This window comes from Calliopsis andreniformis, chromosome 8 (assembly GCF_051401765.1).
Source record: "Calliopsis andreniformis isolate RMS-2024a chromosome 8, iyCalAndr_principal, whole genome shotgun sequence".
Classification (NCBI taxonomy): Eukaryota; Metazoa; Arthropoda; class Insecta; order Hymenoptera; family Andrenidae; genus Calliopsis; species Calliopsis andreniformis.
Window position 1 is genome coordinate 5,237,488 of NC_135069.1, and position 25,713 is coordinate 5,263,200.

General features: G+C 41.7%; 3 protein-coding genes across 4 annotated transcripts; all 3 read left to right on the top strand.

Annotated features, from left to right (window-relative positions):
- Window positions 1–5,633: 5,633 nt before the first annotated feature.
- On the top strand, window positions 5,634–7,511 carry LOC143182101 (vesicle-associated membrane protein 3). Of its 2 annotated transcripts, XM_076382863.1 has the most exons (6): window positions 5,634–5,829; window positions 5,954–6,003; window positions 6,082–6,132; window positions 6,310–6,542; window positions 7,012–7,090; window positions 7,351–7,511. In XM_076382863.1, exons 1-5 carry the CDS (start codon window positions 5,764–5,766, stop codon window positions 7,047–7,049), a joined length of 438 nt encoding a protein of 145 aa, XP_076238978.1. In that variant the 5' UTR covers window positions 5,634–5,763; the 3' UTR covers window positions 7,050–7,090; window positions 7,351–7,511. The 2 variants fall into 2 exon arrangements, with proteins under 2 accessions (XP_076238978.1, XP_076238979.1); XM_076382864.1 differs by lacking the exon at window positions 7,012–7,090.
- Window positions 7,512–8,801: 1,290 nt separating this feature from the next.
- On the top strand, window positions 8,802–17,873 carry Fatp3 (Fatty acid transport protein 3). The gene is made up of 13 exons (XM_076382862.1): window positions 8,802–9,071; window positions 13,762–13,912; window positions 13,975–14,212; window positions 14,689–14,920; window positions 15,170–15,371; window positions 15,616–15,808; window positions 16,138–16,281; window positions 16,346–16,483; window positions 16,569–16,635; window positions 16,775–16,865; window positions 16,941–17,094; window positions 17,181–17,236; window positions 17,298–17,873. The coding sequence occupies exons 1-13, from the start codon at window positions 8,953–8,955 to the stop codon at window positions 17,394–17,396; spliced, it is 1,884 nt and encodes a 627-aa protein (XP_076238977.1). The 5' UTR covers window positions 8,802–8,952; the 3' UTR covers window positions 17,397–17,873.
- An 836-nt stretch (window positions 17,874–18,709) lies between these two features.
- On the top strand, window positions 18,710–25,054 carry LOC143182057 (5-oxoprolinase). Its single transcript, XM_076382800.1, has 21 exons — window positions 18,710–18,874; window positions 18,930–19,115; window positions 19,188–19,426; window positions 19,492–19,654; window positions 19,715–19,800; window positions 19,876–20,074; window positions 20,191–20,451; window positions 20,566–20,691; window positions 20,758–20,959; window positions 21,026–21,239; window positions 21,333–21,471; window positions 21,563–21,840; window positions 21,931–22,191; window positions 22,348–22,453; window positions 22,528–22,695; window positions 22,768–23,012; window positions 23,077–23,188; window positions 23,279–23,503; window positions 23,570–23,751; window positions 23,878–24,037; window positions 24,763–25,054. Exons 1-21 carry the CDS (start codon window positions 18,710–18,712, stop codon window positions 24,901–24,903), a joined length of 3,858 nt encoding a protein of 1,285 aa, XP_076238915.1. The 3' UTR covers window positions 24,904–25,054.
- The last annotated feature ends 659 nt before the right edge of the window (window positions 25,055–25,713 follow it).

Genomic DNA, 25,713 nt, shown 5'->3' on the forward strand with positions numbered 1-25,713 from the left:
TTGGAGTTTCTCCCTCTCCCTTCGAATTCCACGTCACCTGAACCGGAAACGGAGTGATTTCTCTTAAGAGCTGATTCCGGAGCAGTATTAGTCGCAGTTCGACGCGCGCCAGGCCTCGAAATTAGAATCGAAGACGAATGTCTTGGAGGAAATTCGCTGCGAGGCGAATGGATCGCGACGAGGGTAAATTTGGCGGCTGGTTTGCGCGCGATTCGATTATTTATTAGGATCTAATGGGCGACACGTGTCGCTGGGCTCTCATGTTGCAACGACACGCGCGCACACGTCCACGTAACAGGGAGATGTTTGCAAACAGATCGATGTTATTCTTCTTGAAGTTTGGAGACACGTGAGACGTGAGGGAGCTGCTAAAACGCGAGATACATCATTCAGAGGGTGGAGGGACATGTTAGGAAGGACTTTTGCGAGGGAGGAGATTTTCTCGGATAAATTTAATGCTTTCCCATGGAATCATACATGCGTCGCTCTTGTAGGTTCATTTCTATTCAAAATTTATGAGTGATCGCACCGTAACTCTCGTGATTCTGAATTATTTTTGTTTGCTAGTAATTCTCAATTCATGAAATGAAATTTATTCACGACCTCAAATATGTTTTCCAATGGTGAACAATTGTGCCATGTATTTCTGCAAATTTCGATCATCACACTTTTTGAGGACTTTTGAAAAGCTGTTTTCCATTGTTATTCCATATTTAAATTGTCCATAGCAGCTCCACGTGTGCACGCGTGCACGCAGCCAGCGAGAGAGTTTTCCGATAATTGAGGCCACGCGATACGCTTCAATTAAACGGCTTTCATGAATTGAGATAAAAACGGGCCAATTGCTGGCTACTTCTGGGACGAATTGACTCACGTTAAACTGTCGTCTCGGATTCGTCAGGTACAGAACACATCGATTGATGTTCGGTCGACTCGATTTTCCTGGGGAAAACTATTCGTTCGTTGATTCGACGAGCTCCTCGATCGGCGTTCATTAATTAATCAAACGTTAGGTCTATGTTGATTTTTAGCCATGTTCCTCTAATTGGCTCGTCTTCGCTTTGGTATCTCGTTCGGAAACTCGAGTCACTGGATATATGTATTTTCGTTTTGTTGGACGCTGGTTTCGTCCAATCGCGACGCTGGACGTCTCACCCATCTTGTATCACGCGAACCAATATTGTATTACGAATAAATATACATTAGTATTATAAAGATTGAGAAAGTATAACTGTGGTTGCAAGGCAAATCAATGGAAGTTATATACACTACTTGGAAAAATTATGGCATCGAACAATTTTGGGCAAAAATCGGCTAACTTTGACTGACGATAACTCCGCGAAAAATCATTGCCGGATCATGATCTTTTTTTTTAAATCGCAGCTTGGGGTCTTGACTGTAAGATATTATGCTTTAATTTTAAATATAGTGCACTTTTACTAATGTAGCGCCATAAATCCGAAGGCATGTTTTTTGTATTGAAAATTCCAAAGTTTGACGACATGCACGGACTTCCTAGAATTTTTTGGGGGGATGCCGTTCATGGGAGCATATAGTCAGATCCTTCCCCTTTATTTTAAAAAAAAGATCCAGTCGCTGCGATTTTTTGTCGCAAAGTTACAGCGCTTCAAAGTAACCCTTGCATTTTGATACTGCATGATACAGTGCCAGTATATGGCAAAAATGCAAGGATTTCTTTAAAACGCTGTAACTTTGCGAAAAAAAATCGTATCGACTTGATTCTTTTTCTAAATTAAAGGGGAAGATTCCTATTTTATGCACGTGTAAGCAGTTTCTCCGAGAAAAATTTTCCCAAGTCTGTGCATCCCATCAAAGTTGAGAATTTTTAACACGGCAAATTGCAAAGTTTGACAAACTGCACGGGTCCGCCAAAATTTTTTTCGAGAATATCGTTCATAGCACCATCAAGTTGGGACCTTCCTCTTTAATTTAGTAAAAGAATCAAGTCGATTCGATTTTTTCTCGCGGAGTTACAGCACTTCAAAGTAACCATTGCATTTTTGCCATGTATTGGCACTACACCATGCGGCATAAAATGTAAGGGATTCTTTGAAGTGCTGTAACTCCGCGAGAAAAAATCGAATCGACTTGATTCTTTTTCTAAACTAAAGAGGAAGGTCCCTACTTGATGCCACTATGAACAATATTCCCGAAAAAAATTTTATCGGATCCGTGTAGTTTGTCAAACTTTGCAATTTGTCGTGTTAAAAATTCTCAACTTTGATGGGATGCACAGACTTGGGAAAATTTTTCTCGGAGAAACCGCTCACAGCTGTATAAAATTGGAACCTTCCCCTTTAATTTAGGAAAAGAATCAAGTCGATACGATTTTTTTTCGCAAAGTTACAGCGTTTTAAAGTAACCCTTGCATTTTTGCCATATATTGGCATTATGTCATGGAGTATCAAAATGCAAGGGTTACTTTGAAGTGCTGTAACTCCGCGAGAAAAAATCGAATCGACTTGATTCTTTTTCTAAACTAAAGAGGAAGGTCCCTACTTGATGCCACTATGAACAATATTCCCGAAAAAAATTTTATCGGATCCGTGTAGTTTGTCAAACTTTGCAATTTGTCGTGTTAAAAATTCTCAACTTTGATGGGATGCACAGACTTGGGAAAATTTTTCTCGGAGAAACCGCTCACAGCTGTATAAAATTGGAACCTTCCCCTTTAATTTAGGAAAAGAATCAAGTCGATACGATTTTTTTTCGCAAAGTTACAGCGTTTTAAAGTAACCCTTGCATTTTTGCCATATATTGGCATTATGTCATGGAGTATCAAAATGCAAGGGTTACTTTGAAGTGCTGTAACTCCGCGAGAAAAAATCGAATCGACTTGATTCTTTTTGTAAACTAAAGAGGAAGGTCCCTACTTGATGCCACTATGAACAATATTCCCGAAAAAAATTTTATCGGATCCGTGTAGGTTGTCAAACTTTCCAATTTGCCGTGTTAAAAATTCTCAACTTTGATGGGATGCACAGACTTGGGAAAATTTTTCTCGGAGAAACCGCTTACAGGGGTATAAAACTGGATCCTTCCCCTTTAATTTAGAAAAAGAATCAAGTCGATACGATTTTTTTTCGCAAAGTTACAGCGTTTCAAAGTAACCCTTGCATTTTTGCCATATATTGGCTCTATGTCATGGAGTATGAAAATGCAAGGGTTACTTTGAAGTGCTGTAACTTCGCGAAAAAAAATCGTATCGACTTGATTCTTTTTCTAAATTAAAGAGGAAGGTCCCTACTTGATGCCACTGTGAACAATATTCCCGAAAAAAATTTTGTCGGATCCGTGTAGGTTGTCAAACTTTGCAATTTGCCGTGTTAAAAATTCTCAACTTTGATGGGATGCACAGACTTGGGAAAATTTTTCTCGGAGAAACCGCTTACAGCTGTATAAAATGGGAACCTTCCCCTTTAATTTAGAAAAAGAATCAAGTCGATACGATTTTTTCTCGCGGAGTTACAGCACTTCAAAGTAACCCTTGCATTTTTGCCATATATCAGCACTATGTGTTCTGCTGTGAAAATGCAAGGGTTATTTTAAAGTGATATAAATTTGCGAAAAAAAATCGTATCGACTTGATTCTTTTTTTAAAATAAAGAGGAAGAACTGCGCTATATGCCACTGTACGTAACATCTCCGAAAAAAATTTTTCCAAATCTGTACATCGCGTCAAATTTGGCCAATTTTTGTCCATAATATTTTCTGTGACATAATTTGTTTTGAGCAGTGTATTTAAATTTGACATTTCAGAGAAGTATTTAAATTTCTAGAAAACAATCTTCTATGTTTAAAGCGATGTATAAACTCAAGTTTCGAAAATTTGGCCTCTCTTTACTTTGACTCATGATCACAGGTATACTCAACCTTCGAAGGTCTTAACTCAACAATTTTCATCGTTTCTCACAGCTAATGTTAAAATAGTAATCATATCTGGTTTGAACATTCTAATGGATATCTCGTTCAATCGTTTCAACTCGATTCATTTCAAAAAAGGACCCAATCAACTACCTAATTCCATTTTCTCCAAAACGCGACGCTTTGGCCACTGAATTCCCTGAAATTTATCGATAAGATTGTTGAACAAATGAAAATAAAATTCAATCGAGTAGGGACGGCCTAAAAACGTACGAGACAGGAGATTCGCCTCTCTCTGTCGGTATATCTGTATGTGTGTGTGTGTAGATATATTACTGTATGACTGTTTGTGAAGCGTTATTTTCAACGAGGCCAGGAGATTATCGATAATGATCGTATGTCGCAGCCAGGCGTCGATACGCGAGCCGAGGATTCGCGAATTAGATAAGCGCTATAGCATATCGAGCTACGGCTTCTATATGGTAGAAACTATCCGTTTAATCATCGGCCGTGTGTATAATCGTAAACATCCAGGACACACGTATCGATAAAAGAATAATTATCCCTCCTACTCTCTCTTCTCCCCACTTTCTCCTCGTTTCATAAATTATCAACCTCTCGAAGTAAATTCGTTATTCTGTGAATCGACTCTCAACCGTTCGCGATCGACAGAAGTTCGTCAATGTTAACACATACCTCAGAGTTAATTACGAAAGGCTGGTCTATTTTTATATGCGCAACTCGTCCATCACCTTTTATTACAAATCTTTCATCCAGGCATAATCGACGTTTTTCTACTTCGTGAGCGCGAGAAATCTGTGCAGGGAATAAGCATTTTCCATTTCAAGAAGATTGTCGATCCTTTGACTGTAACTCGGGAACAGTAATGGTCATTGAAACTGCACCACTTTAAAAATATCAATGCTTTCGGTTTAAGTGTCATGTGGCAAGTTGTGGCAAGTAATCGTATGTGTTATTTGTCATTCATCTAATTCTCCCTTTTTTACTTGAAGTTCTAATTTGTGTAACAATTTAGTTACATTTAGGTATTACGTTTCTAATTAGTTTCATATTCAGCAAGTGGGATTTTTAACGAGTGTTGCAATTTTATTGATCATTACTGTATTGTTTAACGAAATCTGCTTACACAGAAAAACTGTGCTACCTAAGAGTCATTGTCATCCATTTCGTGATCCTTCTTCAACGAGTCCCTGCACGTTCACACGACAATCAACTTATTTTATCAACTATTGTACTGTACTCGATATCTGTACTAGGACTTAGGCTCTAGGTGTTTATGTAGAAATAAAAGCAATATGCGTGACGTAGCTTTTCACTTCACCCTATATCCAAGACAAAAAAAGCAAAGAAGTTTATCCTCTGTTGTGTCATTTCCTTATTTTTATTTTGTAAAAAATATGTACAGTGTTGCACGCATAAATTGCAATACCCAATGATCTAGCCCCACTACTTATTATCTCAATGATCAGTGTAGTCCAACCCTCCTGAAACCTATTTAAACTCGAGCTTCTGCCTAAAACAAAATCTCTGTTACACAAAAACTCCAATGTGGATCCCAGACCCTACTAGAATTTAAATGTGCACTTGCACATAGAATTCCTGAGAGGAAATGATTTCAAAAATACGCGCGCGTGGAGCATTAGCCCCTTGCGATGCAACAATTGCCGCCATCTGACGCCAAGGCCTGCACTTCAGGGTCGGTTCAGGTCGATGGAGTAGCGTATATCAAGCAATATGGCCACTTGTTCAGTGTTGCTTGTACCGCGTTCAAGGGCACAGCCGTGAAAGTGCTCGTTTCACGACGAAATCGCCAACTCGCGCGAAGGATCACAGACAGTGGCGCAGTTCGCTGGGAATATGGCAACAGCCAGCAAGTGGAATTTGTCCAGGGAGGACATTAAAACCGCGGCCAAGGATGAAAAAGTGAGTGAGTCAGACCGTGAACTATGTGACGCGTGGCTTGTGGTATCGATAAGACGCGAACGAGAGGCGACACTGTACGGCGGGAGTTTTTAAAATTTGACTGATTTCGTCTTTACTGTTTCAGGAGCTGCTGCTGGAACATGACAGTGACCCCGATGAAAATATGCTGTTCAAGTGAGTGAAATACGATTTCACGTGCTACTTCATTATCTGTTTCCATTCGACTAACGTCATCTGTTGTTTCTGTTTCAGTCGGCCCAGCACATCCATGGCGGAGACCAGAGTCGATGGAAAAATGGACAGGTAACTGTGTCACCTATTTTATTACTTTCGCAATTGGAATCTTTGCGTGGCTAGTTTTTCTTTTGTACTATGTTTCTATAGAGAATACTTTGGTAGAAAATCGTTTTCTCAGCGATGAATATTAGTTAGTTGCGAAATGTTTAAGAATTGTATTCAGCGACAGTTTCTTGCTTCAAGCGTCCGACTGCAAATACGAGAGGTGACAGAGGTGATGCGCGAGAACGTGCAGAAAGTGATGGAACGTGGAGAGAGGTTGGAGGATCTACAGGAAGCGAGTGATCGTTTAAATATGGCTGGGAATGAGTTCAGAGCGACGGCGAAGAAAGCGCAGCAAAGGGCTTGGTTTCAGAACTTTAAAACGAGAATCATTCTCGTTGCCATCACGGTGACTGTTGTCATCTGCATCATTGGTATGATATACTACTAGTAGAGGTAGCTTCGGAATGCATGTGGAATGTACATTTGTCGTTTCTTTACTGCAGTTCCAATTTTCAACAGGAATGCACGACCAAGTGTGAAATTTTCTAATTTTTGTTCAGATTTTTTTATAGGTCGAAAGCAGATAATTAGAATTAGTCCTATAAAGGTCCTATCTTTGAGAACAGAAATCTGGAAAATTGCAATTGTTCGAGGTGAATAGGTGCTCTTCCTGATCGAAATTTTCAATTGATGTTTTCCTTGAATTGTGCACTTCTGTTTAAAAATATTCATGGGGCGTCTGTGTTCATCCACCGAGAATGACCCGCACCAGACTATCCTTTCTCTCCTTTCTCACATTCAGTCATTGTTTCGCACTGCGGATCGTGAGCTGTTCACTTAAAGATAAAGCGATCGTTTTAACTCAGTCCACGTAGTCAGATCGAGCCGTATCGTTTTCAGTTCTGGACATCTTCGTGCTTTACCTGGTTCTCAGATAGCGAACAGGGTGTCCTAGCGAGCCTCAATCGTTGAAATCCAGGTACTCATCAATCTTCCACTAATCTAATTTGTTTCGCAGACGTTCAAGGCTTTTTTAATCTCTGGCGTTAGGTAGGTCACCCTTGAAATCAGCTTCCGTTACAAGGTCCGCTGTATCGTATTAAATTCGATAAAAACTGCGAGCTTTTTCTTCGTGCTTATCTCGACTCACACCCACTCCGTTTCGCTTCGATTCTCTTTTTCCCTAGAAATGAACGAAGGAAAAACACGTGTACGTATCACTGGCGTTTTATTTTTCAGTATCCATCGTCCTGAAATACTCGTGATCGAGGCCCCCTCCGGACTGACTAAGCTGATTGCTTTGAGAGCGTATGTGAATATTTGTACCTGTCTTTCATTGGATTGTACACGTGTATTATAACGATAAGTTTGTATAAATATATCTTGTTATTTTTAATTAACCGACTCTAAGTCAATCCTCTTCAGGATAATAGGCTCATCAAATTTTGCAAATAATGATATTACTCAATCGCGGTCTTATCTGTATTCATTATGCGTACCGTATGTTAACTAATTTCCTGTTATCGATATCGTCGTACCGTGTCGCGGTTGCTTTGCCCGTACCTGCAAGCTTTTATCTCATTAATCGATTAGAAAATTGAACACTATAATGTCCAACCACACCGACACGCGCGCGCCTACTACATAATGCAATTAAATTCACCACAATTGCCTTTGATGCGACGTTCGTTTCGACCGTGATCGATTCTCTTTTTACGTTCAAATACCTATAATATTCTACTATCATGTAATATCACTATCGTATTATAATGAAGAGACTACCAAAAACATCCTTTCCCTATTTAATTTATTTTTTAGAATATATTCCTTATTTTAAGTGAAATATCACTGTGTATTAAAGAGAAGAGAAAAATGTTTGAGATGAGAGACTGGCACAACTGGTCGCGTGCTAATAAGCGACAATGAGGCGGAGCAGAGTGCAATTATACCATCATTCCGCTTTTCTACATCCCATTCTGCAATCATTCCTGGAATTCCTGGCATTTTGTTATTATTCAAAGTCTGCCATGGAAAAACGAGTCCGCGGTAACATATACTTGATTTTAATCGCGACCACTTTTTCAGTAGTCTGGTTTTAGTTTGACACTACATTAAGAGATCACAGGTAAAAATATTTCACGCTTGAACAGCGTCTGGTTAAAAATATTTATTAGATACAGCTGCATGTGGTTTGTTCTCGCTAAAATAGAGTAAAAATGCAGTAGATAAAGAAATTAGAATTCTCTCGCCACAAGCTCCCTATTACAGTCATCAGAATCTCCCCCAATTTCCAGTAAATAATCTCTCCTATCACATACTCCACAGATGTCCCCAGAGCCCAGCCACTAACACCCTCCACCCACCCCACTGCCACAGCCTCGCAAACCTACATCGAGAGCCCTCTACATTTGACAAACAATCATAATAGTATTTATTTTCCAAGTAAAAGTACCAGACCGATCTCTCCCAAGCATGATAGCTCCTATCACCGTATCTCCGTCGCGCGAAGTTCACAGAACTCCCTACCGTCGCGAGGCGTGCTCCCCCCTCCGAGGCCTGTCGGCAGGCTACGCCAATGACTATCAATGACGATCAGTCGTTTCGCCGACACGCTACGTCCACGCTCGAGTACACACACGTCGGCATATAGCCTGGCAGCGTGCAGACGCCAGACTCAGTCCATCCCTCGGCCGGCTGTCGTCGCTCGTCTCGCGAGCCTCGTTCCACGCGCGCGCGCGCGTCAGCTCTCTCCGATTTCCGAGAACAAGATCCTCCGGGTCCGAGCGCGGTCGAACGCGCGCCAAGCAGATCGATCGGTGGCGCGGGGGGTCCCCGAGAGCCATGCCAGTGCACGAGGTGGTGATCGCGGCCCTGTCCGTGCTTATCGGCGCCTATCTGCTCACAGGAAACCGCCGACGCATCGCTTATGCGCTCTACAAGACGCTGCCTAGGGACATCGTGTGAGTATTTCGAGAGAACGCCCTCTTTCTCTGCCTCTTCCCGTGGATCGATTATACGCGCGACGCCGCGGTCAAAGTTGACGCTGGCCCGTTTCGGAGCGACACGATTGGCGCGCAGATTGAAGCACCGAGACGAGTGCTGCGACTCGTATGCTTTGTTGTTTCCTCTGGAGCAGCGGGTCCGAGAATTCCTATGGAATTCTTGGCATACTGCGTCTTAGTATTGTTTTTATCGTTTTGATTGGGTATGCGGGGTGGAGAGGTTTTATGGGATTCTAGAGTCTGTTGGATTTGCGAGGTTTTGACGTTTCGCGATAATGGGTCCACGTGCTCGCTGCTACCACGTGATCGCGCGATAGGAAGTTTAATTACTGTTCAATTGAGTAATGTTCGAGTGTAGGCACAACGGTACCTCTGGAAGTTTCCGCTTACTTTGTATTGGAGATGCGTCACAGGAAAAGGAGAGGTATTTTTTTCCATTTGCATTTTAGGTATTCATTTCCTTAACTGGAGGCCCCGAATAGATTCTGACGTTCGAAGATATTACACAATAGGACGTAACCCACAGTCCATGGTCCAAACACGTGACCCCTCAATCCTGTCGGGTGCACGCGTTTAACGAGGCGATCGATTAAGCTAGACAGACGGTTGAGTCACTTCAAACGCGGAAATCGGTTTCGTTTGATCCCAGCCACGCTGTCGAGGGTTGCGACAGCGGTTCCATGATACGAACTTGAAACGGGACCTGTTTGGTATTCGTTTCGACCAGGGGCCTGGGGAAACAGCTATTCACTGACATACGTACGCGCCAGTGTTCCTCACGCGTGATTCTTCCGCGCACACATTCACCAACGGTCGTATCTCGCGCATTGTGCCGACGCGAACGACCATTGTGGAGCCAATAATCGAGTGCATGGAATTTAAACAGCTTCTTCAATAACATTGTCGATCCTGCGATTGCGCTCGACGGAGAAACCCAGGCTAGCTTGGGACCTCGCGCGATCATGGGGGCTCCTACGCAGTGTTCGAACACGTCTTGTCTTCCGATTTCAATTTCCCGCCGAAAGTGGGTCGCGCGAAGATCGCGGTGACTGTATTGTCAACAAGTCGAGGTAGTAATTTGCTGAGGAAATTCTGAAGGTTTTTAATTACGACATAGAGATGTTTTCAGTCATTTGTCTTCTGTGCTTCTTTGTGGCGAGTTCTCTTTGCGTTCTGAGTTCACTCATCTCTTGAACTTTTTTGCTATTCCACGCTATGGTACTCATTCGTAAGGGTACTATTTTTACTATGTTGTATATAAATTAAGTTGTAATATACTTTTATGGGTAAAAATGTCGAAAAGTAGTGGAAAATGTGGATGAAAGTTTAAGAGGGGGTTGTTTAAAAAAAATTTTATTTTTGGGAAGTTAGATCTTTAAGGGAAGCTTCTCTAAAAAAATTAAATTGAATCTTTAAGAGAAGATTATGTAAAAAAAGTTAAAGATCCATGCCACTGTGCATTTTGACATCATCCTCAATTACCAACTGATTCCTAATATCCTCAAATTCGTAAAAATCAATAGCGATGAGGGTCCATTTAGTGTCCTCGTCGAGTCCACACGAGTCTCACAGAAAATACTACACACAAATAACATTCAATCGTTCGAATATCGATTGCCAAGAGTCGGCTCTTGTTCGTGAGCCGATAAAAGCGTAGGATTCACCGCGTGTTGTCGGAGGGGAATTCAATCAATCTCGTTTATATGAAAATTGCAGCGTTTCCTTGTTCGAGTAGTGGAATGCTCGATGGGAATCGATTGCGAGGGAACCACTAACTGCCCCGCAAGGTAGAGTGTAGGATAACCTGATTGGATGGGGCGCGTTTCAAGAGCGATCGCAACAGGTTGTCGAAGATGGACGCGCTTCCATGCGTTTACTTGTCGTCATTCAGCTTATGCTTGTAATCATATTTGCGAAATTCTTCTCTGGCGAAAGATAAACAGCACGAAGCACGTCCTTGTCCGCGAACGAGTGTTGGATGCCAGCGTTTACATTCCATTAAGCGTTGGTCTATCGACGCTCGAAGAGCAAATGTCTCGTTCTGCATTGCACTGGAGCCTGCAACTGTGCCTGATGCAGTTTTCCAAGGGACCACAAAATATTTTAATTTTTTAGAGGGTCTTCTTAGGCAATGAACTACTTATTACGTGTTTCTTATTTTTTGTTGAAGTGAAGTTGTTGTGGAGATATTGCAGTGGGTATTTGTTATGTCGAACTCGGAATTTTTTCGGTCTCTGAACTTTGAGCTCGAAGAGAGTATCAGGAATAGATCAGTAATCGAGGACGTCACTGTGCAGTGGTGTTCTGTTAGGAACATATCTATGTTTAAAAGAATGCGTTTAAGAAAAATTAAATGAAGGGTTAGTTTATTTAATGAAATTTATTAGAATACACTATTTTCAAAAATTTGAAATGGAGTTAACTTTGAGAAACTTGAAGATTTCATATAAATTAACACTTTTAATGTCACTCTAGAATTTTTAATCCACCAAAAATTTTATCATGTACATAGTATAATTCTAATTTTCTTTTTGCTTCTTCAGAATCATTTAAATTAATATGTCCATAATCATGTAAAAGCTGTCACCCACACAGAAATGATGTGGCACTCAGAGTGTTAAATAATTGTCCATTTACGATGGACTGGAAATGCGAAAAATTATCCACAGTAGCGCCGAGATAATTACCGAGGCGTTAACATCTAATGAGTACTAACTACTGCATTCCAAGTGTACTCTATTTTTTAGTAAAATCTTCAGACTACCTTCGAAGTACTCTAATCTCGGTCGATCCAATTGTTCCATCATCAACCTTGATCCATACCCTAAAATAAAGTCTTCTCACCTTGGCTCACATTCTGCGACAAATCGGCCCCTGCGATTCTCGTTCAACTGGATCGATTCTTCACCAGTAATTAACGCCTTCCTTAATTGGTCTAATAAACGTTTTCTCGAAGGAGCTAGTAACCCGTTCGTGTCTCGCGCCCATTACACGCATGTTTGCATAATTTCCCATCGTCGCGTGTAGCTTTTGATGAATGATTTCACGTGATCGCGAGAAGAGGGGTCGACGGGCAATGGATGTTAATTCGAGGAGGTGTAAACGGACCAAGAGCACCTAGGGTTAACGTAGGACAACGAAACCGCGAGCGATGCACCGCAGCCGCGGGCTATCCTCTCGCACCGAACACGCAACGTGTTTCGTTATTTTATTTGATTTCATTTAATCACCGTGGAAGCCGTGGAAGGGGCCGACCGCTGGTGTCGTTTGCTCACCGCGATACGAGAGCCGTGACAAAGGCGTAATCTTCCGGGGACAAGCTGCTTCTGTTCCTCTGCACTCTTTGACCTGACCTTCTGATACGTTTTGACTGAATTGTACGGAATTTTTAGCCTGATTTGTTTTTTGCTGCGCAAAATTTGTTAACCTTTGAGTTTTTGATAATTCTGGAGGATATAGGAGGTGGATCATGAGCAATCATTTGTATCTCATGTTTTGGTTTGAGATAGTAGGACACACCTCTGAATTCGGAAGTAGGAGATAGCTGGAACAGAAGTTATTAAATTATTTATCGAATATTCAAATGTTTCAACTGCAGTATGTATTTTTTGAGGAAGAAGTGTGACACGGAAAATTGCTTTTCACAGCTTCGTAGGGATATTTCATGAACCTTCTTTAAAGTAGGAGCTTATGTCATTCGAGTCAAATATAGGTCGAGGAAAAGGAAGGGTTTCTAACAATAGTAGGAAATTACGCGAAACTGTAGGAATGTGACCCATGAGGGGCCCTAATATTTCAGTGAATTTGACCTCATAGAATAGGCAAAGAGGAAGCATCTATAAAAACATGAGATGTTAATGAAGAATTCAGGCACCGCGTGCTAATGGAAGCGCAATCAGGCAAGTGTCAAAGGAGCAATCAGGGAAAGGTTGCGCTCGCGCGACACATGTCACGCGCGTGTCGTGCCGCGATATTAACCAATTGATTCCGAGAGGAAAGGATGTGGGATTAGGGGAGCGAGGTAGGGGTAGGGGGAGGGCGTATTACCGATCCAGAAAACATGTGACGGTTCTGTCGCCTCTACCTTAATTCGCCTCCCAACTAATCGTTTCATTTAATCCCTTTCCGAGTGACCTCTTTCCCATCACAGAAATGTGTCACGTGGATTCTACGGAGCCACCACCCCCATAATCACCATTATCCGCAATTCCAGGATCATTCTACCATTTATTCTAAAACCGTTTCAGTAACTGCGTTTCTACAGTAGCGAGTAGATGAATCTAGATCAGAATGAATTTCTGCGTGACGTACTTCCCTTCCCTTGTATGTGATAAAATATTCAGTGTTTTTTCCTATGGGTCACTGTTAGGTCTATGACGAGGGCCACGTTTGTAGGGTCAACTTATACTCATGGTAGGCCACTCTAGCCTTACTAAAGTACAATGTTACATCAGAGCACATATTTAAGTGTAACCTTTTACATTTCGAATATTTTTAAGTCATAGTGACTACAGCAATAAACCTATGAGAAAGCAATGTAATAGTGTTCCTCAGATTTCGAAGCAGCTGCTGGCAATTGTGCTGTTTTCCCAGTTTCATGAAAATTATTGCAACCATAACTTCAAATACCATTTTCCTTTGGCTACAGGGGCGCTTATAGGTTCGTCCGAGTCAATCTCCTCCTATGGTGGTGGGAAACGCGGGGATTCACCGTGGCAAGGGTGTTCAGCAGATATGTTGCCGCAAATCCTGATAAAATCGCCTTCATCTTTGAAGACAAGGAATGGACTTATCGCGAGGTAGGCTGAAGTCTTAACGCTCCTTGGAGGAACGATGTAACATGTTTTTTGTTTAAACGTAGCTGGAGGAGTACAGCAATCGTTTGGGACGTTATTTTCGCGGGACTTCTCTGTCCCGTGGGGACACCATCGCCATAGTTATGGAAAGTCGACCTGAATATGTGGGAACGTGGCTAGGTCTCAGCAAAGCTGGCTTTGTAGGTGCTCTTATCAATACGAACCTTCGTCATGACGTTCTGGTGCACAGTATGAGGGCTGCTAGTTGCAAGGCTGTAATTTTTGGGTCCGATTTTAAAGATGGTAAGGTCGTGGGGATATGTATAATGACTTACGAAGAACTAACTATATACTAGTTCTTTTATTAAAAATAAAATTGTAGGAAAGTTGAATTTAAGGGCCATACACGAGGAAAATGGAAGAATGTGCACACTCCAGTATTTCTTAGAATTAATTAACATATAGAAAGTAAAATAATTTTCTTCGTAAAAAGAAGTTCAAATTCTTTTTCATTGGAATGTTTTTGCCACACTATCAGTTCAAAGCTTAATTGTAAGCCCTATTATTCAACTTCAAAAATATCGCTAATTTTCTGCGCTATCTACAGGTTATCTTTGTGTCCCCAAAAAGTAGGACACATTGTCACCTTTTTGTCAGTATTCGATTCTTATCACTCTTTTTCCAAGTGTAAATATATTACTATACCCTCTAGACCAATCAAATGATTTTTATAACATCGGATTAGATTGCAAGAGAAATGATTAGTCTTTTTTATCCAGCTATTAGCGACGTAAGAGAAAAAATCCCGGACCTGTCTCTGTATCAGTGGTCGGAGCTGCCAGACACCCCGTTGCTGGAGGGAGCGACCGATCTCAACGCAGGAATGTCTAACGTCGATTCAGGACCCCTCGTTGACGACCTTGCTCTTGGTACTCCACGGGATAAATTAATTTACATCTACACCTCGGGCACCACTGGGATGCCAAAGGCTGCGGTCATTACCAATCTAAGGTAGCAGGACTCCCTTATCATTACCAATGCTTCTGCCAAAACAAGATAAAGTTTGTTTTTGGGGAAACCTGACCAGTCACGATCCGCGCGTGTTATCGATGCAACCTTTAGTCGCGAAAGAGTTCGAGATCGAGGCATTATCGTGGCCTCCGCTATCAAAGATAGATCACGTCAAGTGAAACGTGACGATAGTCGACAGACACGACCTTCAGAGATTGGCAATCATGAATGTAATACATTTTTTTGCAGATATATGTTGATGTCCTCGGGTGTTTACTGTATGCTCAAGCTACGATCCACTGATCGCGTCTATAATTCTCTGCCACTTTATCACACCGCTGGAGGACTGCTTGGAGTAGGTCAGACGTTGCTGCGAGGTGTCACAGTCGTCCTTCGTAGACGTTTCAGCGCTTCCAAGTTCTGGCCTGATTGCGCCCATTACGAATGCACTGTAAGGTCTCTTTTGCCTGTCGATCGTCTACAAATATTATCTCGCACTTTGATCCTAGTGACACAGTTATTAGATATGCTTGGTTTCCTTTGGTAGTTCTTAGGATTGTTGTCTCAATCACATTACGAATACTGATTAGTCTCATTAATTATTCATTTTGACTAGATCTGTTAATCGACTCCTATGTCTATACTAGTCGTCAGCGACGAAGAACTTTAATATGGAGAGAGTGATTTAATCGCAGGTTGCTCAATATATCGGTGAAATATGCCGGTATCTGCTCACTGTTCCCCCAGGCCCTTGCGACAAGAAGCACAAAGTTCGGTTGATGTTTGGGAATGGACTCAGGCCTCAAATTTGGAAGCCTTTTGTGGACAGATTTGGTGTGAAGCAAATAGGCGAGTTTTATGGAGCCACCGAGGGAAATTCGAATCTTGGTAATTTTATCAGGTCTCTTCCATGGTCTTAACTCCTGTGCACTGTGTGAATAACTATCGCATACAAAGCAGTATAACATTTCTATGAGGAAGTAGGCCTCAAAAATTAATCAGAATATTCTGTCAAATTTTTCTCTTAAAGAATATGAATCAATTCCTGCCACCAAAATTCTATAGAAGCAGACAGAGGCTCTGATACATACAGAAAATCATAGATACCATATCGATCATATTAAAAAATAAATAAAAACAAGTTTCAAGAACAGTGTACAGGAATTAAGTGAATCCTTGAACCCAGAGAGTCACTTTCTCTTCCAAACTACTTTCAGTGAACATCGACAACAAAATAGGCGCCGTGGGATTCGTGCCACTATGTGCTTTCGCTCTTTATCCAGTGGCCCTGTTGAAGGTTAACGAGGAAACCGGAGAGCCAGTGAGAGGGCCTGATGGTTTGTGCGTGCGCTGTAAACCTGGTACGTTAACCACAAGTATAGATCAAGGCCAGTCCGTGTATGATTTCCTCGTCCCCCTTCGTAGGTGAGCCAGGCATTTTCGTGGGGAAGATAAACCCGAAGAAGGTGGTGAACGACTTCTGCGGGTACGTGGACAGGAAAGCGTCGGAGCAAAAGATTCTCCGCGACGTTTTCAAGAAGGGCGATCGTGCCTTCAATTCTGGTCGGTGAAACAAAAACAAACGATCTATTTGTACCGCAACCGCGAAACACATCCGCGCCATGATTAAACCGCGTTTTTCGAACAGGTGATATATTGGTTATGGATGAATTCGGGTACTTCTACTTCAAGGACAGGACTGGTGACACCTTCAGGCAAGTCCTTGGATCCCTTATATAGATTCGAGTTGTATATATTCAGACGAGTTTTCGAAATTTCGACCTGCCATTTTGGAAGCCTCCTGTTTTCCATATATGGGAATGTTTTATTTTACTCCTACGATTGTGGATGCAGGTGGCGTGGCGAAAACGTCGCTACTTCCGAGGTGGAGGCTGTAGTCAGTAACGTGATAGGATTGAAAGATGCAGCTGTCTATGGCGTCGAGGTAATTGCAGATAATCAGAATTTGAGAGGTTCGTGAAATTCTTTGGAAACTTTGAAAATTGTGGAACTTTGATAGGTGCCCAAAGTCGAGGGGAAAGCAGGCATGGCTGCCATTTACGATCCAGATAATACTTTGAATATGAAAGAACTGGCAGAGGGGGTGAAGAAATGTTTGCCAGCGTACGCCAGGCCTCTGTTCATTCGAGTTCTTTCAGAGCTACCAATGACTGGCAAGTGTTTCCACTGGCAAATTATGTGATTTTGTTTGCAGTTTTTTAGATTCGGTAATGGGAAATTCTTGTTTTTGTCTCGCTAGGTACATTTAAGTTAAAGAAGAAAGACCTTCAACGAGATGGTTTCGACATCAGGAAGGTAATCATTGCACTTCTCTTTTATCAGTAAATATCTGTTTGTCTTGCAATATTCTTTGTAGATAACGGACCCACTCTACTTTCTCGACTACACTGGCGTCTACGTGAAACTGACGGAGCAGCTGTATAACGATATTGTCGAGGGGAGAGCTCGAATATAAGCATCAGGAACTGAGCTGTCCAGGAACAGTTACAAACAGAGAAATTTCGTGAAATTTTGTACAATTTCTATTTATTGATAGGAAAAAGAAGTCCACTGAACTGGAAGAGATTCGATCGATTGGTTGTCTTTCAGAGTGTCTATAATTTTGCATTTTTTTAAAAACCACATTTTTATATATTTTTATAATACCTATTTTGTCCCTCAAATCTCCAGTTGATTCGAAGTAGCAGCGCAGCCAGGAAGCACAGTTTGATCTCCAAAATTCGTAGAACATTAAGGACCCTGTGTATACGATTTCCTTTCAATTCCTTAGTTGTAACTGTAGATACACGAGGCGAACTCCTAGAGATTAAGACTTCAGACTATTTTATAAACCGAAGTGATAAGCACAAACTATCGCGACTGTAAAGTAATATTGTATGTAAAATGAAACGAATCGTAGTTTAATAAATTGTTCCCTGTTAAAAGAGGCCAATTCATCGCCGATTTTATCCTCCGGGTGTTCTGTATTTTCTGACCACCCGTTATCAACTCTAATTGATGCAACAGTGCGCAGTCTCCAGTGTTCAGTTACTCTTATCGTTATCAAAGCGACGTTTAACATCGAATTTAGCACTTTACACTTCTCTATCCGAACATAAATTACTTTGTGACCAAAACCAACCTTCCATATCTAATGTAGAAATTTCCAGTAGTATAGAATTTTCCTCAACATTTTCCTTCAAGTAGAGATAACACCTCTCCTTATCTAAGCCAATAAAGCAGTTTTCCACGAATTAGAGACATAACCTTTCAGTTCTCGATATTCCTATTGCAACAAAATTACTAAATTGTCAAATCTCTTTGGCTGAAGGTTTCACGATCGTTACGTAACACTTGTTGCCGAGAGAAATGGAAAAACACTAGCGTCGGCCTACGTCGAACGCTACAGTGCTGTTCTGGAGTGCGTGGATCTATAGATCATTTAATGAAAACAGCCGCTCGAAACAAACAGAAAGTGAATAAAATACACGAGAATAAAATCTAGATGAACCTTCTAAAGACTGTGCAAATAGTCGCTCCAATTGTCACTGTATACTCCAGTTACAGCTTACAGAAAACACTGATCTACTGGTTGGTCCAAACACTATTGACTTTGACTGTGTTATCTATGTATTCCTAAAATACAGTCATCTCGAAATCTTATCAGACGTTACTGTGTACCGAATTGAGCTTCTCTTGGAGGGTTTTGCCTAACCGACGAGCCAGTTCTTCACGACCTACGCCAGTCGTTCTGTCATTTGAGACTCTGTCGAGTGAAGCGCGAGGAAGATGGGTCATGAGAAATTCGAGTTCGCTATAGATCGAGGTGGCACGTTTACCGACGTATACGCCAGGTGTCCAGGCGGCAAAATTCGAGTGATGAAACTGCTCTCAGTGGATCCTGCCAATTATGAAGACGCCCCGCGTGAAGGAATCCGCAGGATCCTCGAACAGGTAACAATAGTATTCGTTTGCACACTGTTCTGTGTCTGACAAATTGTAATTTTAGGAAACTGGGAGGAAGATCGAAGGGGAGATCGACACTTCTTTAATATCTTGGATTCGAATGGGCACGACGGTGGCCACGAATGCTTTACTAGAAAGAAAGGGCGCGAAAATGGCACTTCTGACTAATGAAGGCTTCAGAGATCTGCTTTTTATAGGAAACCAGGCGAGACCAAATATATTTGATCTGGTTTGTGTTTGTGACACTTTAATTTTCGAGAATATTTAAATAGAAATTCTGATAATTATTTCTTCTTCTCAGCAAGTAGTCACTCCAGAAGTTTTATATAAAAAAGTAGTGGAAGTTAAGTGCAGGGTGATACCTGCTCTGCTTGGCAGGTGTCACCTGGAGAACAAACAGTGGCGAAAAGTGAAGGGTTGCACAGGTGAAGATCTCTTTGTTACGCAAGAACTCGACGAGGAAAGACTGAAGAAGGACCTGGAGAATCTACGACAGTCTGGAATAGAGAGTTTAGCAGTGGTCCTAGCACACAGTTACACGTGAGCCATGATAAACAACAATTATAATCAATAGTCAGGATTTTGTAACTCCCTGTTTATTTCAGGTTTACTGAACATGAAATCAGAGTAGGTGAATTGGCGAAGTTAGTTGGTTTTCAGCAGGTGTCTCTTTCTCATGAGGTCATGCCCATGGTGAGAATTGTCCCCAGAGGTTTCACTGCCTGTGCAGACGCGTATTTAACACCCCACATTAAACATTACCTAGAGGTAATATTTAACATCGTCTTTAGCCATTTATCTGAAGAATAACTAACATTTGTTTTCCAGAGTTTCTCGTCGGGGTTCAAAGACAAACTGAAGGGTGTGAATGTGCTGTTCATGCAAAGTGACGGTGGTTTAACTCCAATGGATTCGTGAGTTCAGTTTGAGGAGGTTCCTTCGTTATTTCAAGGAGCAATGTTTATTAAATAATATTTCTACCTTCGTAGATTTAATGGATCTCGCGCCATTCTCTCTGGGCCCGCTGGCGGGTACGTTGGTTACGCGATGATTACTCATGGCAAGATCAATTCACCAGTGATAGGATTCGACATGGGCGGCACTTCAACTGATGTGAGTCGCTTTGGGGGAGACTATGAGCATGTTTACGAGAGCACGACAGCTGGTATCACGATTCAAGCTCCACAGGTATTTCTGTTTTAGATTTTCTTAAAAATATCTTAACCCACTTATAAAAATTCAAATACGCTTGTTGCGAATTATTTATTCAACTCTCTTTCAAACTCTACAAAATTGGATTGAAGTTGGACGTGAACACAGTGGCTGCAGGAGGTGGATCGATGCTTTTCTTCAGGTCAGGTCTCTTCGAAGTAGGGCCTGAGAGCGCTGGGGCCCATCCAGGGCCAGCTTGTTACAAGAAAAACGGTCCCTTGGCTGTCACTGACGCAAACTTGGCTTTGGGAAGGCTGTTACCTGAGTATTTTCCAAAAATATTCGGTCCTAATGAAAATGAGTCCTTGGACAAGTCTCGCACGATAGAGGCGTTTCAAAAAATCACTGATCAAGTACGTAGAAAAGTATTTGAGGAGTTATTTAATTTTCTGGAAAAGAATCAACGAATTGGACAGATCTCATTTAATCTAAAAGTCTTAATTACAAAGTTTAATTCTGGTTTATAGATAAACGAATTTATAGCAAAAGGAGGTTCCCAGACAAAACGGAAGATGACAATCGAAGAAGTGGCAATGGGATTTATCAGAGTGGCTAATGAGACTATGTGTCGACCAATACGAGCTCTGACCCAGGTACCATACAAAGTACTAGACTGATAGAATAATTTAAACATTTCTTATAATTGCATATTAAAATAGGCAAAGGGCTACGATATTTCCAACCACGTTTTAGCCTGTTTCGGTGGTGCTGGAGGTCAGCATGCATGTGCCATTGCACGTTCTCTAGGAATGCGAACTGTCTTCGTCCACAAATATGCTGGAATCTTGTCAGCCTATGGCATGGCCTTAGCAGACGTGGTTGAAGAGGCTCAGGAACCTTGTGCAGAAGTTTATGAGAAAGGTGCGTTTGTAACACGACAGTAACAGACTCAAACTTGTTACAAATTTATAAATTATTCACATATAGAGTCATTTGGTCGTCTGGAAGAGCGTCTCGATGCTCTGCAGCAGAAAGTTCGAGCTAAATTAGCCAAGCAAGGGTTCTCTCGTATAGACGTACAATCGTTCTTGCATCTACGTTATCAGGGTACAGATTGCGCTTTAATGTGCAGTGCAAGTTGTAGAACTAATGAAAACACGAGCACAAGGCACGGGGACTTTCTGACTACGTTTTTGGAACGGTGAGGTTTTTGATGACAGCAAGCATAACACAGAGATTAAACTCTAATTAATTCTCTAATTACTCTAATTACTATTGCTTTTCTCTGATGAAGGTACCACATGGAATTTGGTTTCACCATGCCAGATCGAAAGGTTCTGGTCGATGACGTGAGAGTGCGAGGAATGGGGAAGACATCCATACCCGAAGACCCAGTTTTAGAGCCTTCTAAGCAACCACCTAAAATAGAAAAGGTTCGTAGAAACTAAATATTATAAGTTGCTAGAAACGATATACTTCATTAGTACTCTCAGAAATGGGGAAATCAAATCATTAATTTTGCAGACGACTTTGGTGTACTTCGAGAATGGTTACTTAGACACTAAAGTGTACCAATTAAATGCCTTATCGCCAGGCCATGTGATACACGGTCCAGCCATTATCATGGACAGCCTGAGCACCCTTCTGATCGAGCCTGATTGCAGAGCATCGATCACATCATGTGGCGACGTCGAGATAACGATCGGCCAAGGCCTGAGGACACAGGTCACGACCGACTTGGACACTATTCAGCTCAGCATCTTCTCCCATCGATTCATGAGTATCGCCGAGCAAATGGGCAGGTAGATAGAGATAAGACGATAAGATGAGTTCGAGCAGGCCCTGCAAGGTTACCTTTAAATGACTCGTTAATTGGGGCCTTGATTTTGAAGGATTCTTCAGAGGACCTCTATCTCGACGAATATAAAAGAGCGTTTGGACTTCTCTTGTGCCGTGTTTGGCCCAGATGGAGGTCTGGTTTCCAACGCGCCACATATCCCTGTTCATCTGGGTGCCATGCAAGAGACTGTCCAGTATCAGATGAAGGCCTTCAAGGGAGAATTCACGAAAGGTGACGTGATCCTAGCGAATCATCCTTCAGCTGGAGGATCACATCTGCCTGACCTCACTGTTATCACTCCTGTGTTTTATAAGTATATATTTATTACAAATTTGTACTTAACTTCTTTTTCTGATGTACCCTTTACTTTCAGTATACTTTACATTTTTGCATATTTATATTTCCATTGAGTGCATAGATAATGATGATTCAATGATAAGTAGAAAGGTAAATTTCAAATTTCTAATAGGAACGTAGAGAAACCAGTGTTCTTCGTGGCTAGCAGGGGCCATCATGCTGATATAGGAGGAATAACTCCTGGTTCCATGCCTCCACATTCGACTATGTTACTTCAGGTGCATACAAAATTCTCTTAGCGAGAACTCCATAATATTACTCTATTTCTCTATAAAAAATACTCTCGTAATAGGAAGGAGCAACTTTCAAGAGTTTCCTATTAGTGCACAAAGGAGTTTTCCGAGAAAAGGAACTAACAGAAGCCTTGATGGCTCCAGGAAAGATCCCAGGGAGTTCAGGAACCAGAAATCTGTCTGACAACTTGAGCGATTTGAAGGCTCAAATTGCAGCCAACCACAAAGTGAGCAAGGACCATTGTCTGAACATATCCTTCCCCCATAATTCTCTAAACACTTGTCGATTTCTAACACAGGGTTCATTGTTAGTGAATGAATTAATCGATACATACGGTCTTGACGTCGTGCAAGCATACATGGGTCACATCCAGCACAACGCAGAAGTCGCAGTGAGGGATATGTTGAAGTCTGTTGGAAGCAAGCTCCTTAAAGAAACTGGAAGCACAGCGGCAACTGCGATAGACTATATGGATGACGGAAGCCCGATTCAGTTCCTTTTGAGCATCGATATTGAAAAAGGCGAAGCAGTTTGCGACTTCACGTAAGTCAACTAAAATAATTCATCAAGAAAATAATATTAAAAAAAAATAAAATTAATATTGTAGGGGAACAGGTTACGAAGTATGGGGAAATTGCAACGCACCTCGTGCTGTCACACTGTCAGCTTTGATCTATTGTTTGAGGTGCATCGTTGGTCGAGACGTTCCTTTGAACCAGGTACGTCAAACTTTCCACCCTCTCCATTATAGATACTATTTTCCTCAAATATGACTTCAAAAATTCTTTGATACCTCCACTAATTTTCAGGGCTGTCTGAAGCCCGTGAAAGTGATCATCCCCAAAGGCTCGCTTCTAGACCCATCAGAGGAAGCTGCAGTGGTAGGTGGCAATGTCCTCACATCTCAACGTGTAGTAGATGTGATTCTGCAAGCTTTTGGGGCCTGTGCTGCGTCACAAGGTTGCATGAACAATGTGACGCTGGGGACTGAGGAATGGGGATACTACGAGACTGTCGCTGGCGGCAGTGGAGCTGTAAGGCATTTCAAACATTCCTAAATCTCTGTGAAATTTATTTAACACGTTTTTACCTATGAAAAGGGACCGACGTGGGAAGGCAGAGGAGGAGTGCACACGCACATGACCAACACTAGGATCACTGACCCAGAGATCCTCGAGCTACGATACCCAGTTATACTTAACAAATTCTCTCTTCGTCCTGGAAGTGGTGGAGCAGGTGCCCATCATGGTGGTAACGGGGTTATTCGTGAAATAACTTTTAGGTAACTCATGTTTTCAGGACGATGAAGACAGACTAGCTCCATGAAGATAAAATAATCTTTCCAGCTCAGATAGTATTGGGCTAGCTGTTCTAGGGTTACTCATAGCTCATAGTCTTTTTATCACAGGGAACCCATGACGCTATCAGTGCTGACAGAGCGAAGAGTACACAGTCCTCCTGGCTTGGCAGGAGGTTTGTCTGGAGAACGTGGAAGAAACACATTGAGAAGGGAAAATGGCAGGAAAATCAACTTAGGCCCCAAAACCGCTGTGCCAGTTTATCCAGGGGTAGGGATGGCATGAATAATCCAATCTTTATTTACAGCGAACACCATCAATCCTTCGAAACGTGAATATGAATTGCATAAAAATTTACGCGTCTCTCTAAAATCGTTGGGATAAAACGCGAAAAATAAACTGTCCATGCGTCGATATCCAGTAGACCCGCGTAACAAACTTGAAAGAAAATCGTTCGAGTTTTACGCTGTCTCGTAAAGATTTTATCTCGATGGGTACGATCTGCTCGTTCTCGACTAAGTTGCGTGCACCTTTTCGAATAAAACTTGGAAACTCACATCGTGGCTTATATCGCGGAGTTATCGACAAATTGTGGTAGTTTGCGATCTGAGAGACTTTTTTTTAGGGTGGAAAAGTTTAGGTGCTAGAAGGGATAGTAATCTTTATCGAGTGTCTCAAGAATTTTTTCTTTGGAATTTTTAAACGTATTTGAAGTTTTTACTTCACGTAAATTTTTATTTGTGGTTCTCAGTCTGATCTTGAAATAGTAGAGAATCTGAGAATTGAATTTCTGTCGATGTGGTTCACAGTCGGTAAGCAGGGTAACAGGTTTAGGAGCTCAGGTCTTTACCATAGCACGTTCATTCAGATAGTAGGAAAGGAGATTAAATCAACTGCTGATAATTTTTTAAGAATTTATTTATTGCATAAAAGAGTGTATGATTCTTGTAGGCTTTGTGGTCTCTGGATTTTTTTAAAGTAATATTCCTTCACAGGATACCTTTATCCTGGAAACTCCTGGTGGTGGTGGCTATGGAGTCCCAGGCGCAGAGGCGCCATCGGTGCAAAGGAATTTACAAGGGTTCCTTGAGCGAGGGAGTGTCTTTGAATACCGAAAAGCTCAAGAATCTGTGTAACTTAGATTATCACATTTAATATATTCAATATCTCTTAATTTATGATTAAGGACACTGACAATAATTTTTCTACCAAAAAAGGAAGAAAGTAAAATAGACGCACAATATACATGATAGCCTTATTGGCGAACGATAATAAAACAAAAATTCGTATATCCTCGATGGCATTTGAATCGTTTTCTCCTCGAATTTAGTGAACCAATAAGACAACTAATAGCATGCTAATTTCCTTGAACGTTCTATCACTCCTCCCCTATTTATTCCCAAATTTCTTAATGAATCGAGGACGATCAGGGAATCAAATTTACTGCAACTAACATCGATTTCCCTCCATGCTTCATTTGGTTGGGCACACGATGGTTCTCGTTCCATTTCCGGTCACAGTAATTGCTAACCGAAATATCGCGACCCCATGCACACGTACAGTTGGACATTTCCGATTGCATTTCCATTTGCGAGGCTGTTCGTACCATTTCTTAGATGCATACATATATTCTAGGTGCATTCGCTGCACCAGCGAAATCGATAGAAAATTACTCCAGTTTCTTCGCGGTCCCATTTAACTCTCATCAATGGTCTGAGATGCAATATAGCGTGAGAAAGGAAGGAGAAGTCGACCCCTGCTTTCCAGATTTCCACACGACAGAAAGCTCTTTTGTACTGGGTTCTTTTCACGACGGAAGACGCAGAGGCCAAGGAACCTGCACGCCATCCCATTAAGATGCAACGCGACACGCGACGTGTTAAGGTTCGTTCACAATTAGTCTGTCTGAATGAGCGGCTAATCCTTGAGGACGCACGTGAGGACCT

Coding starts and splice junctions, on each gene's coding strand:
- LOC143182101 (XM_076382863.1), top strand. CDS start 5,764: ATGGCAACAGCCAGCAAGTGGAATTTGTCCAGGGAGGACATTAAAACC. Junction 5,830..5,953: donor CCGCGGCCAAGGATGAAAAA/GTGAGTGAGTCA, acceptor TTACTGTTTCAG/GAGCTGCTGCTGGAACATGA. Junction 6,133..6,309: donor GTCGATGGAAAAATGGACAG/GTAACTGTGTCA, acceptor TCTTGCTTCAAG/CGTCCGACTGCAAATACGAG.
- Fatp3 (XM_076382862.1), top strand. CDS start 8,953: ATGCCAGTGCACGAGGTGGTGATCGCGGCCCTGTCCGTGCTTATCGGC. Junction 9,072..13,761: donor ACGCTGCCTAGGGACATCGT/GTGAGTATTTCG, acceptor CTTTGGCTACAG/GGGCGCTTATAGGTTCGTCC. Junction 17,237..17,297: donor ATGGTTTCGACATCAGGAAG/GTAATCATTGCA, acceptor TATTCTTTGTAG/ATAACGGACCCACTCTACTT.
- LOC143182057 (XM_076382800.1), top strand. CDS start 18,710: ATGGGTCATGAGAAATTCGAGTTCGCTATAGATCGAGGTGGCACGTTT. Junction 20,692..20,757: donor CAATACGAGCTCTGACCCAG/GTACCATACAAA, acceptor ATATTAAAATAG/GCAAAGGGCTACGATATTTC. Junction 21,841..21,930: donor ATCGCCGAGCAAATGGGCAG/GTAGATAGAGAT, acceptor TTGATTTTGAAG/GATTCTTCAGAGGACCTCTA.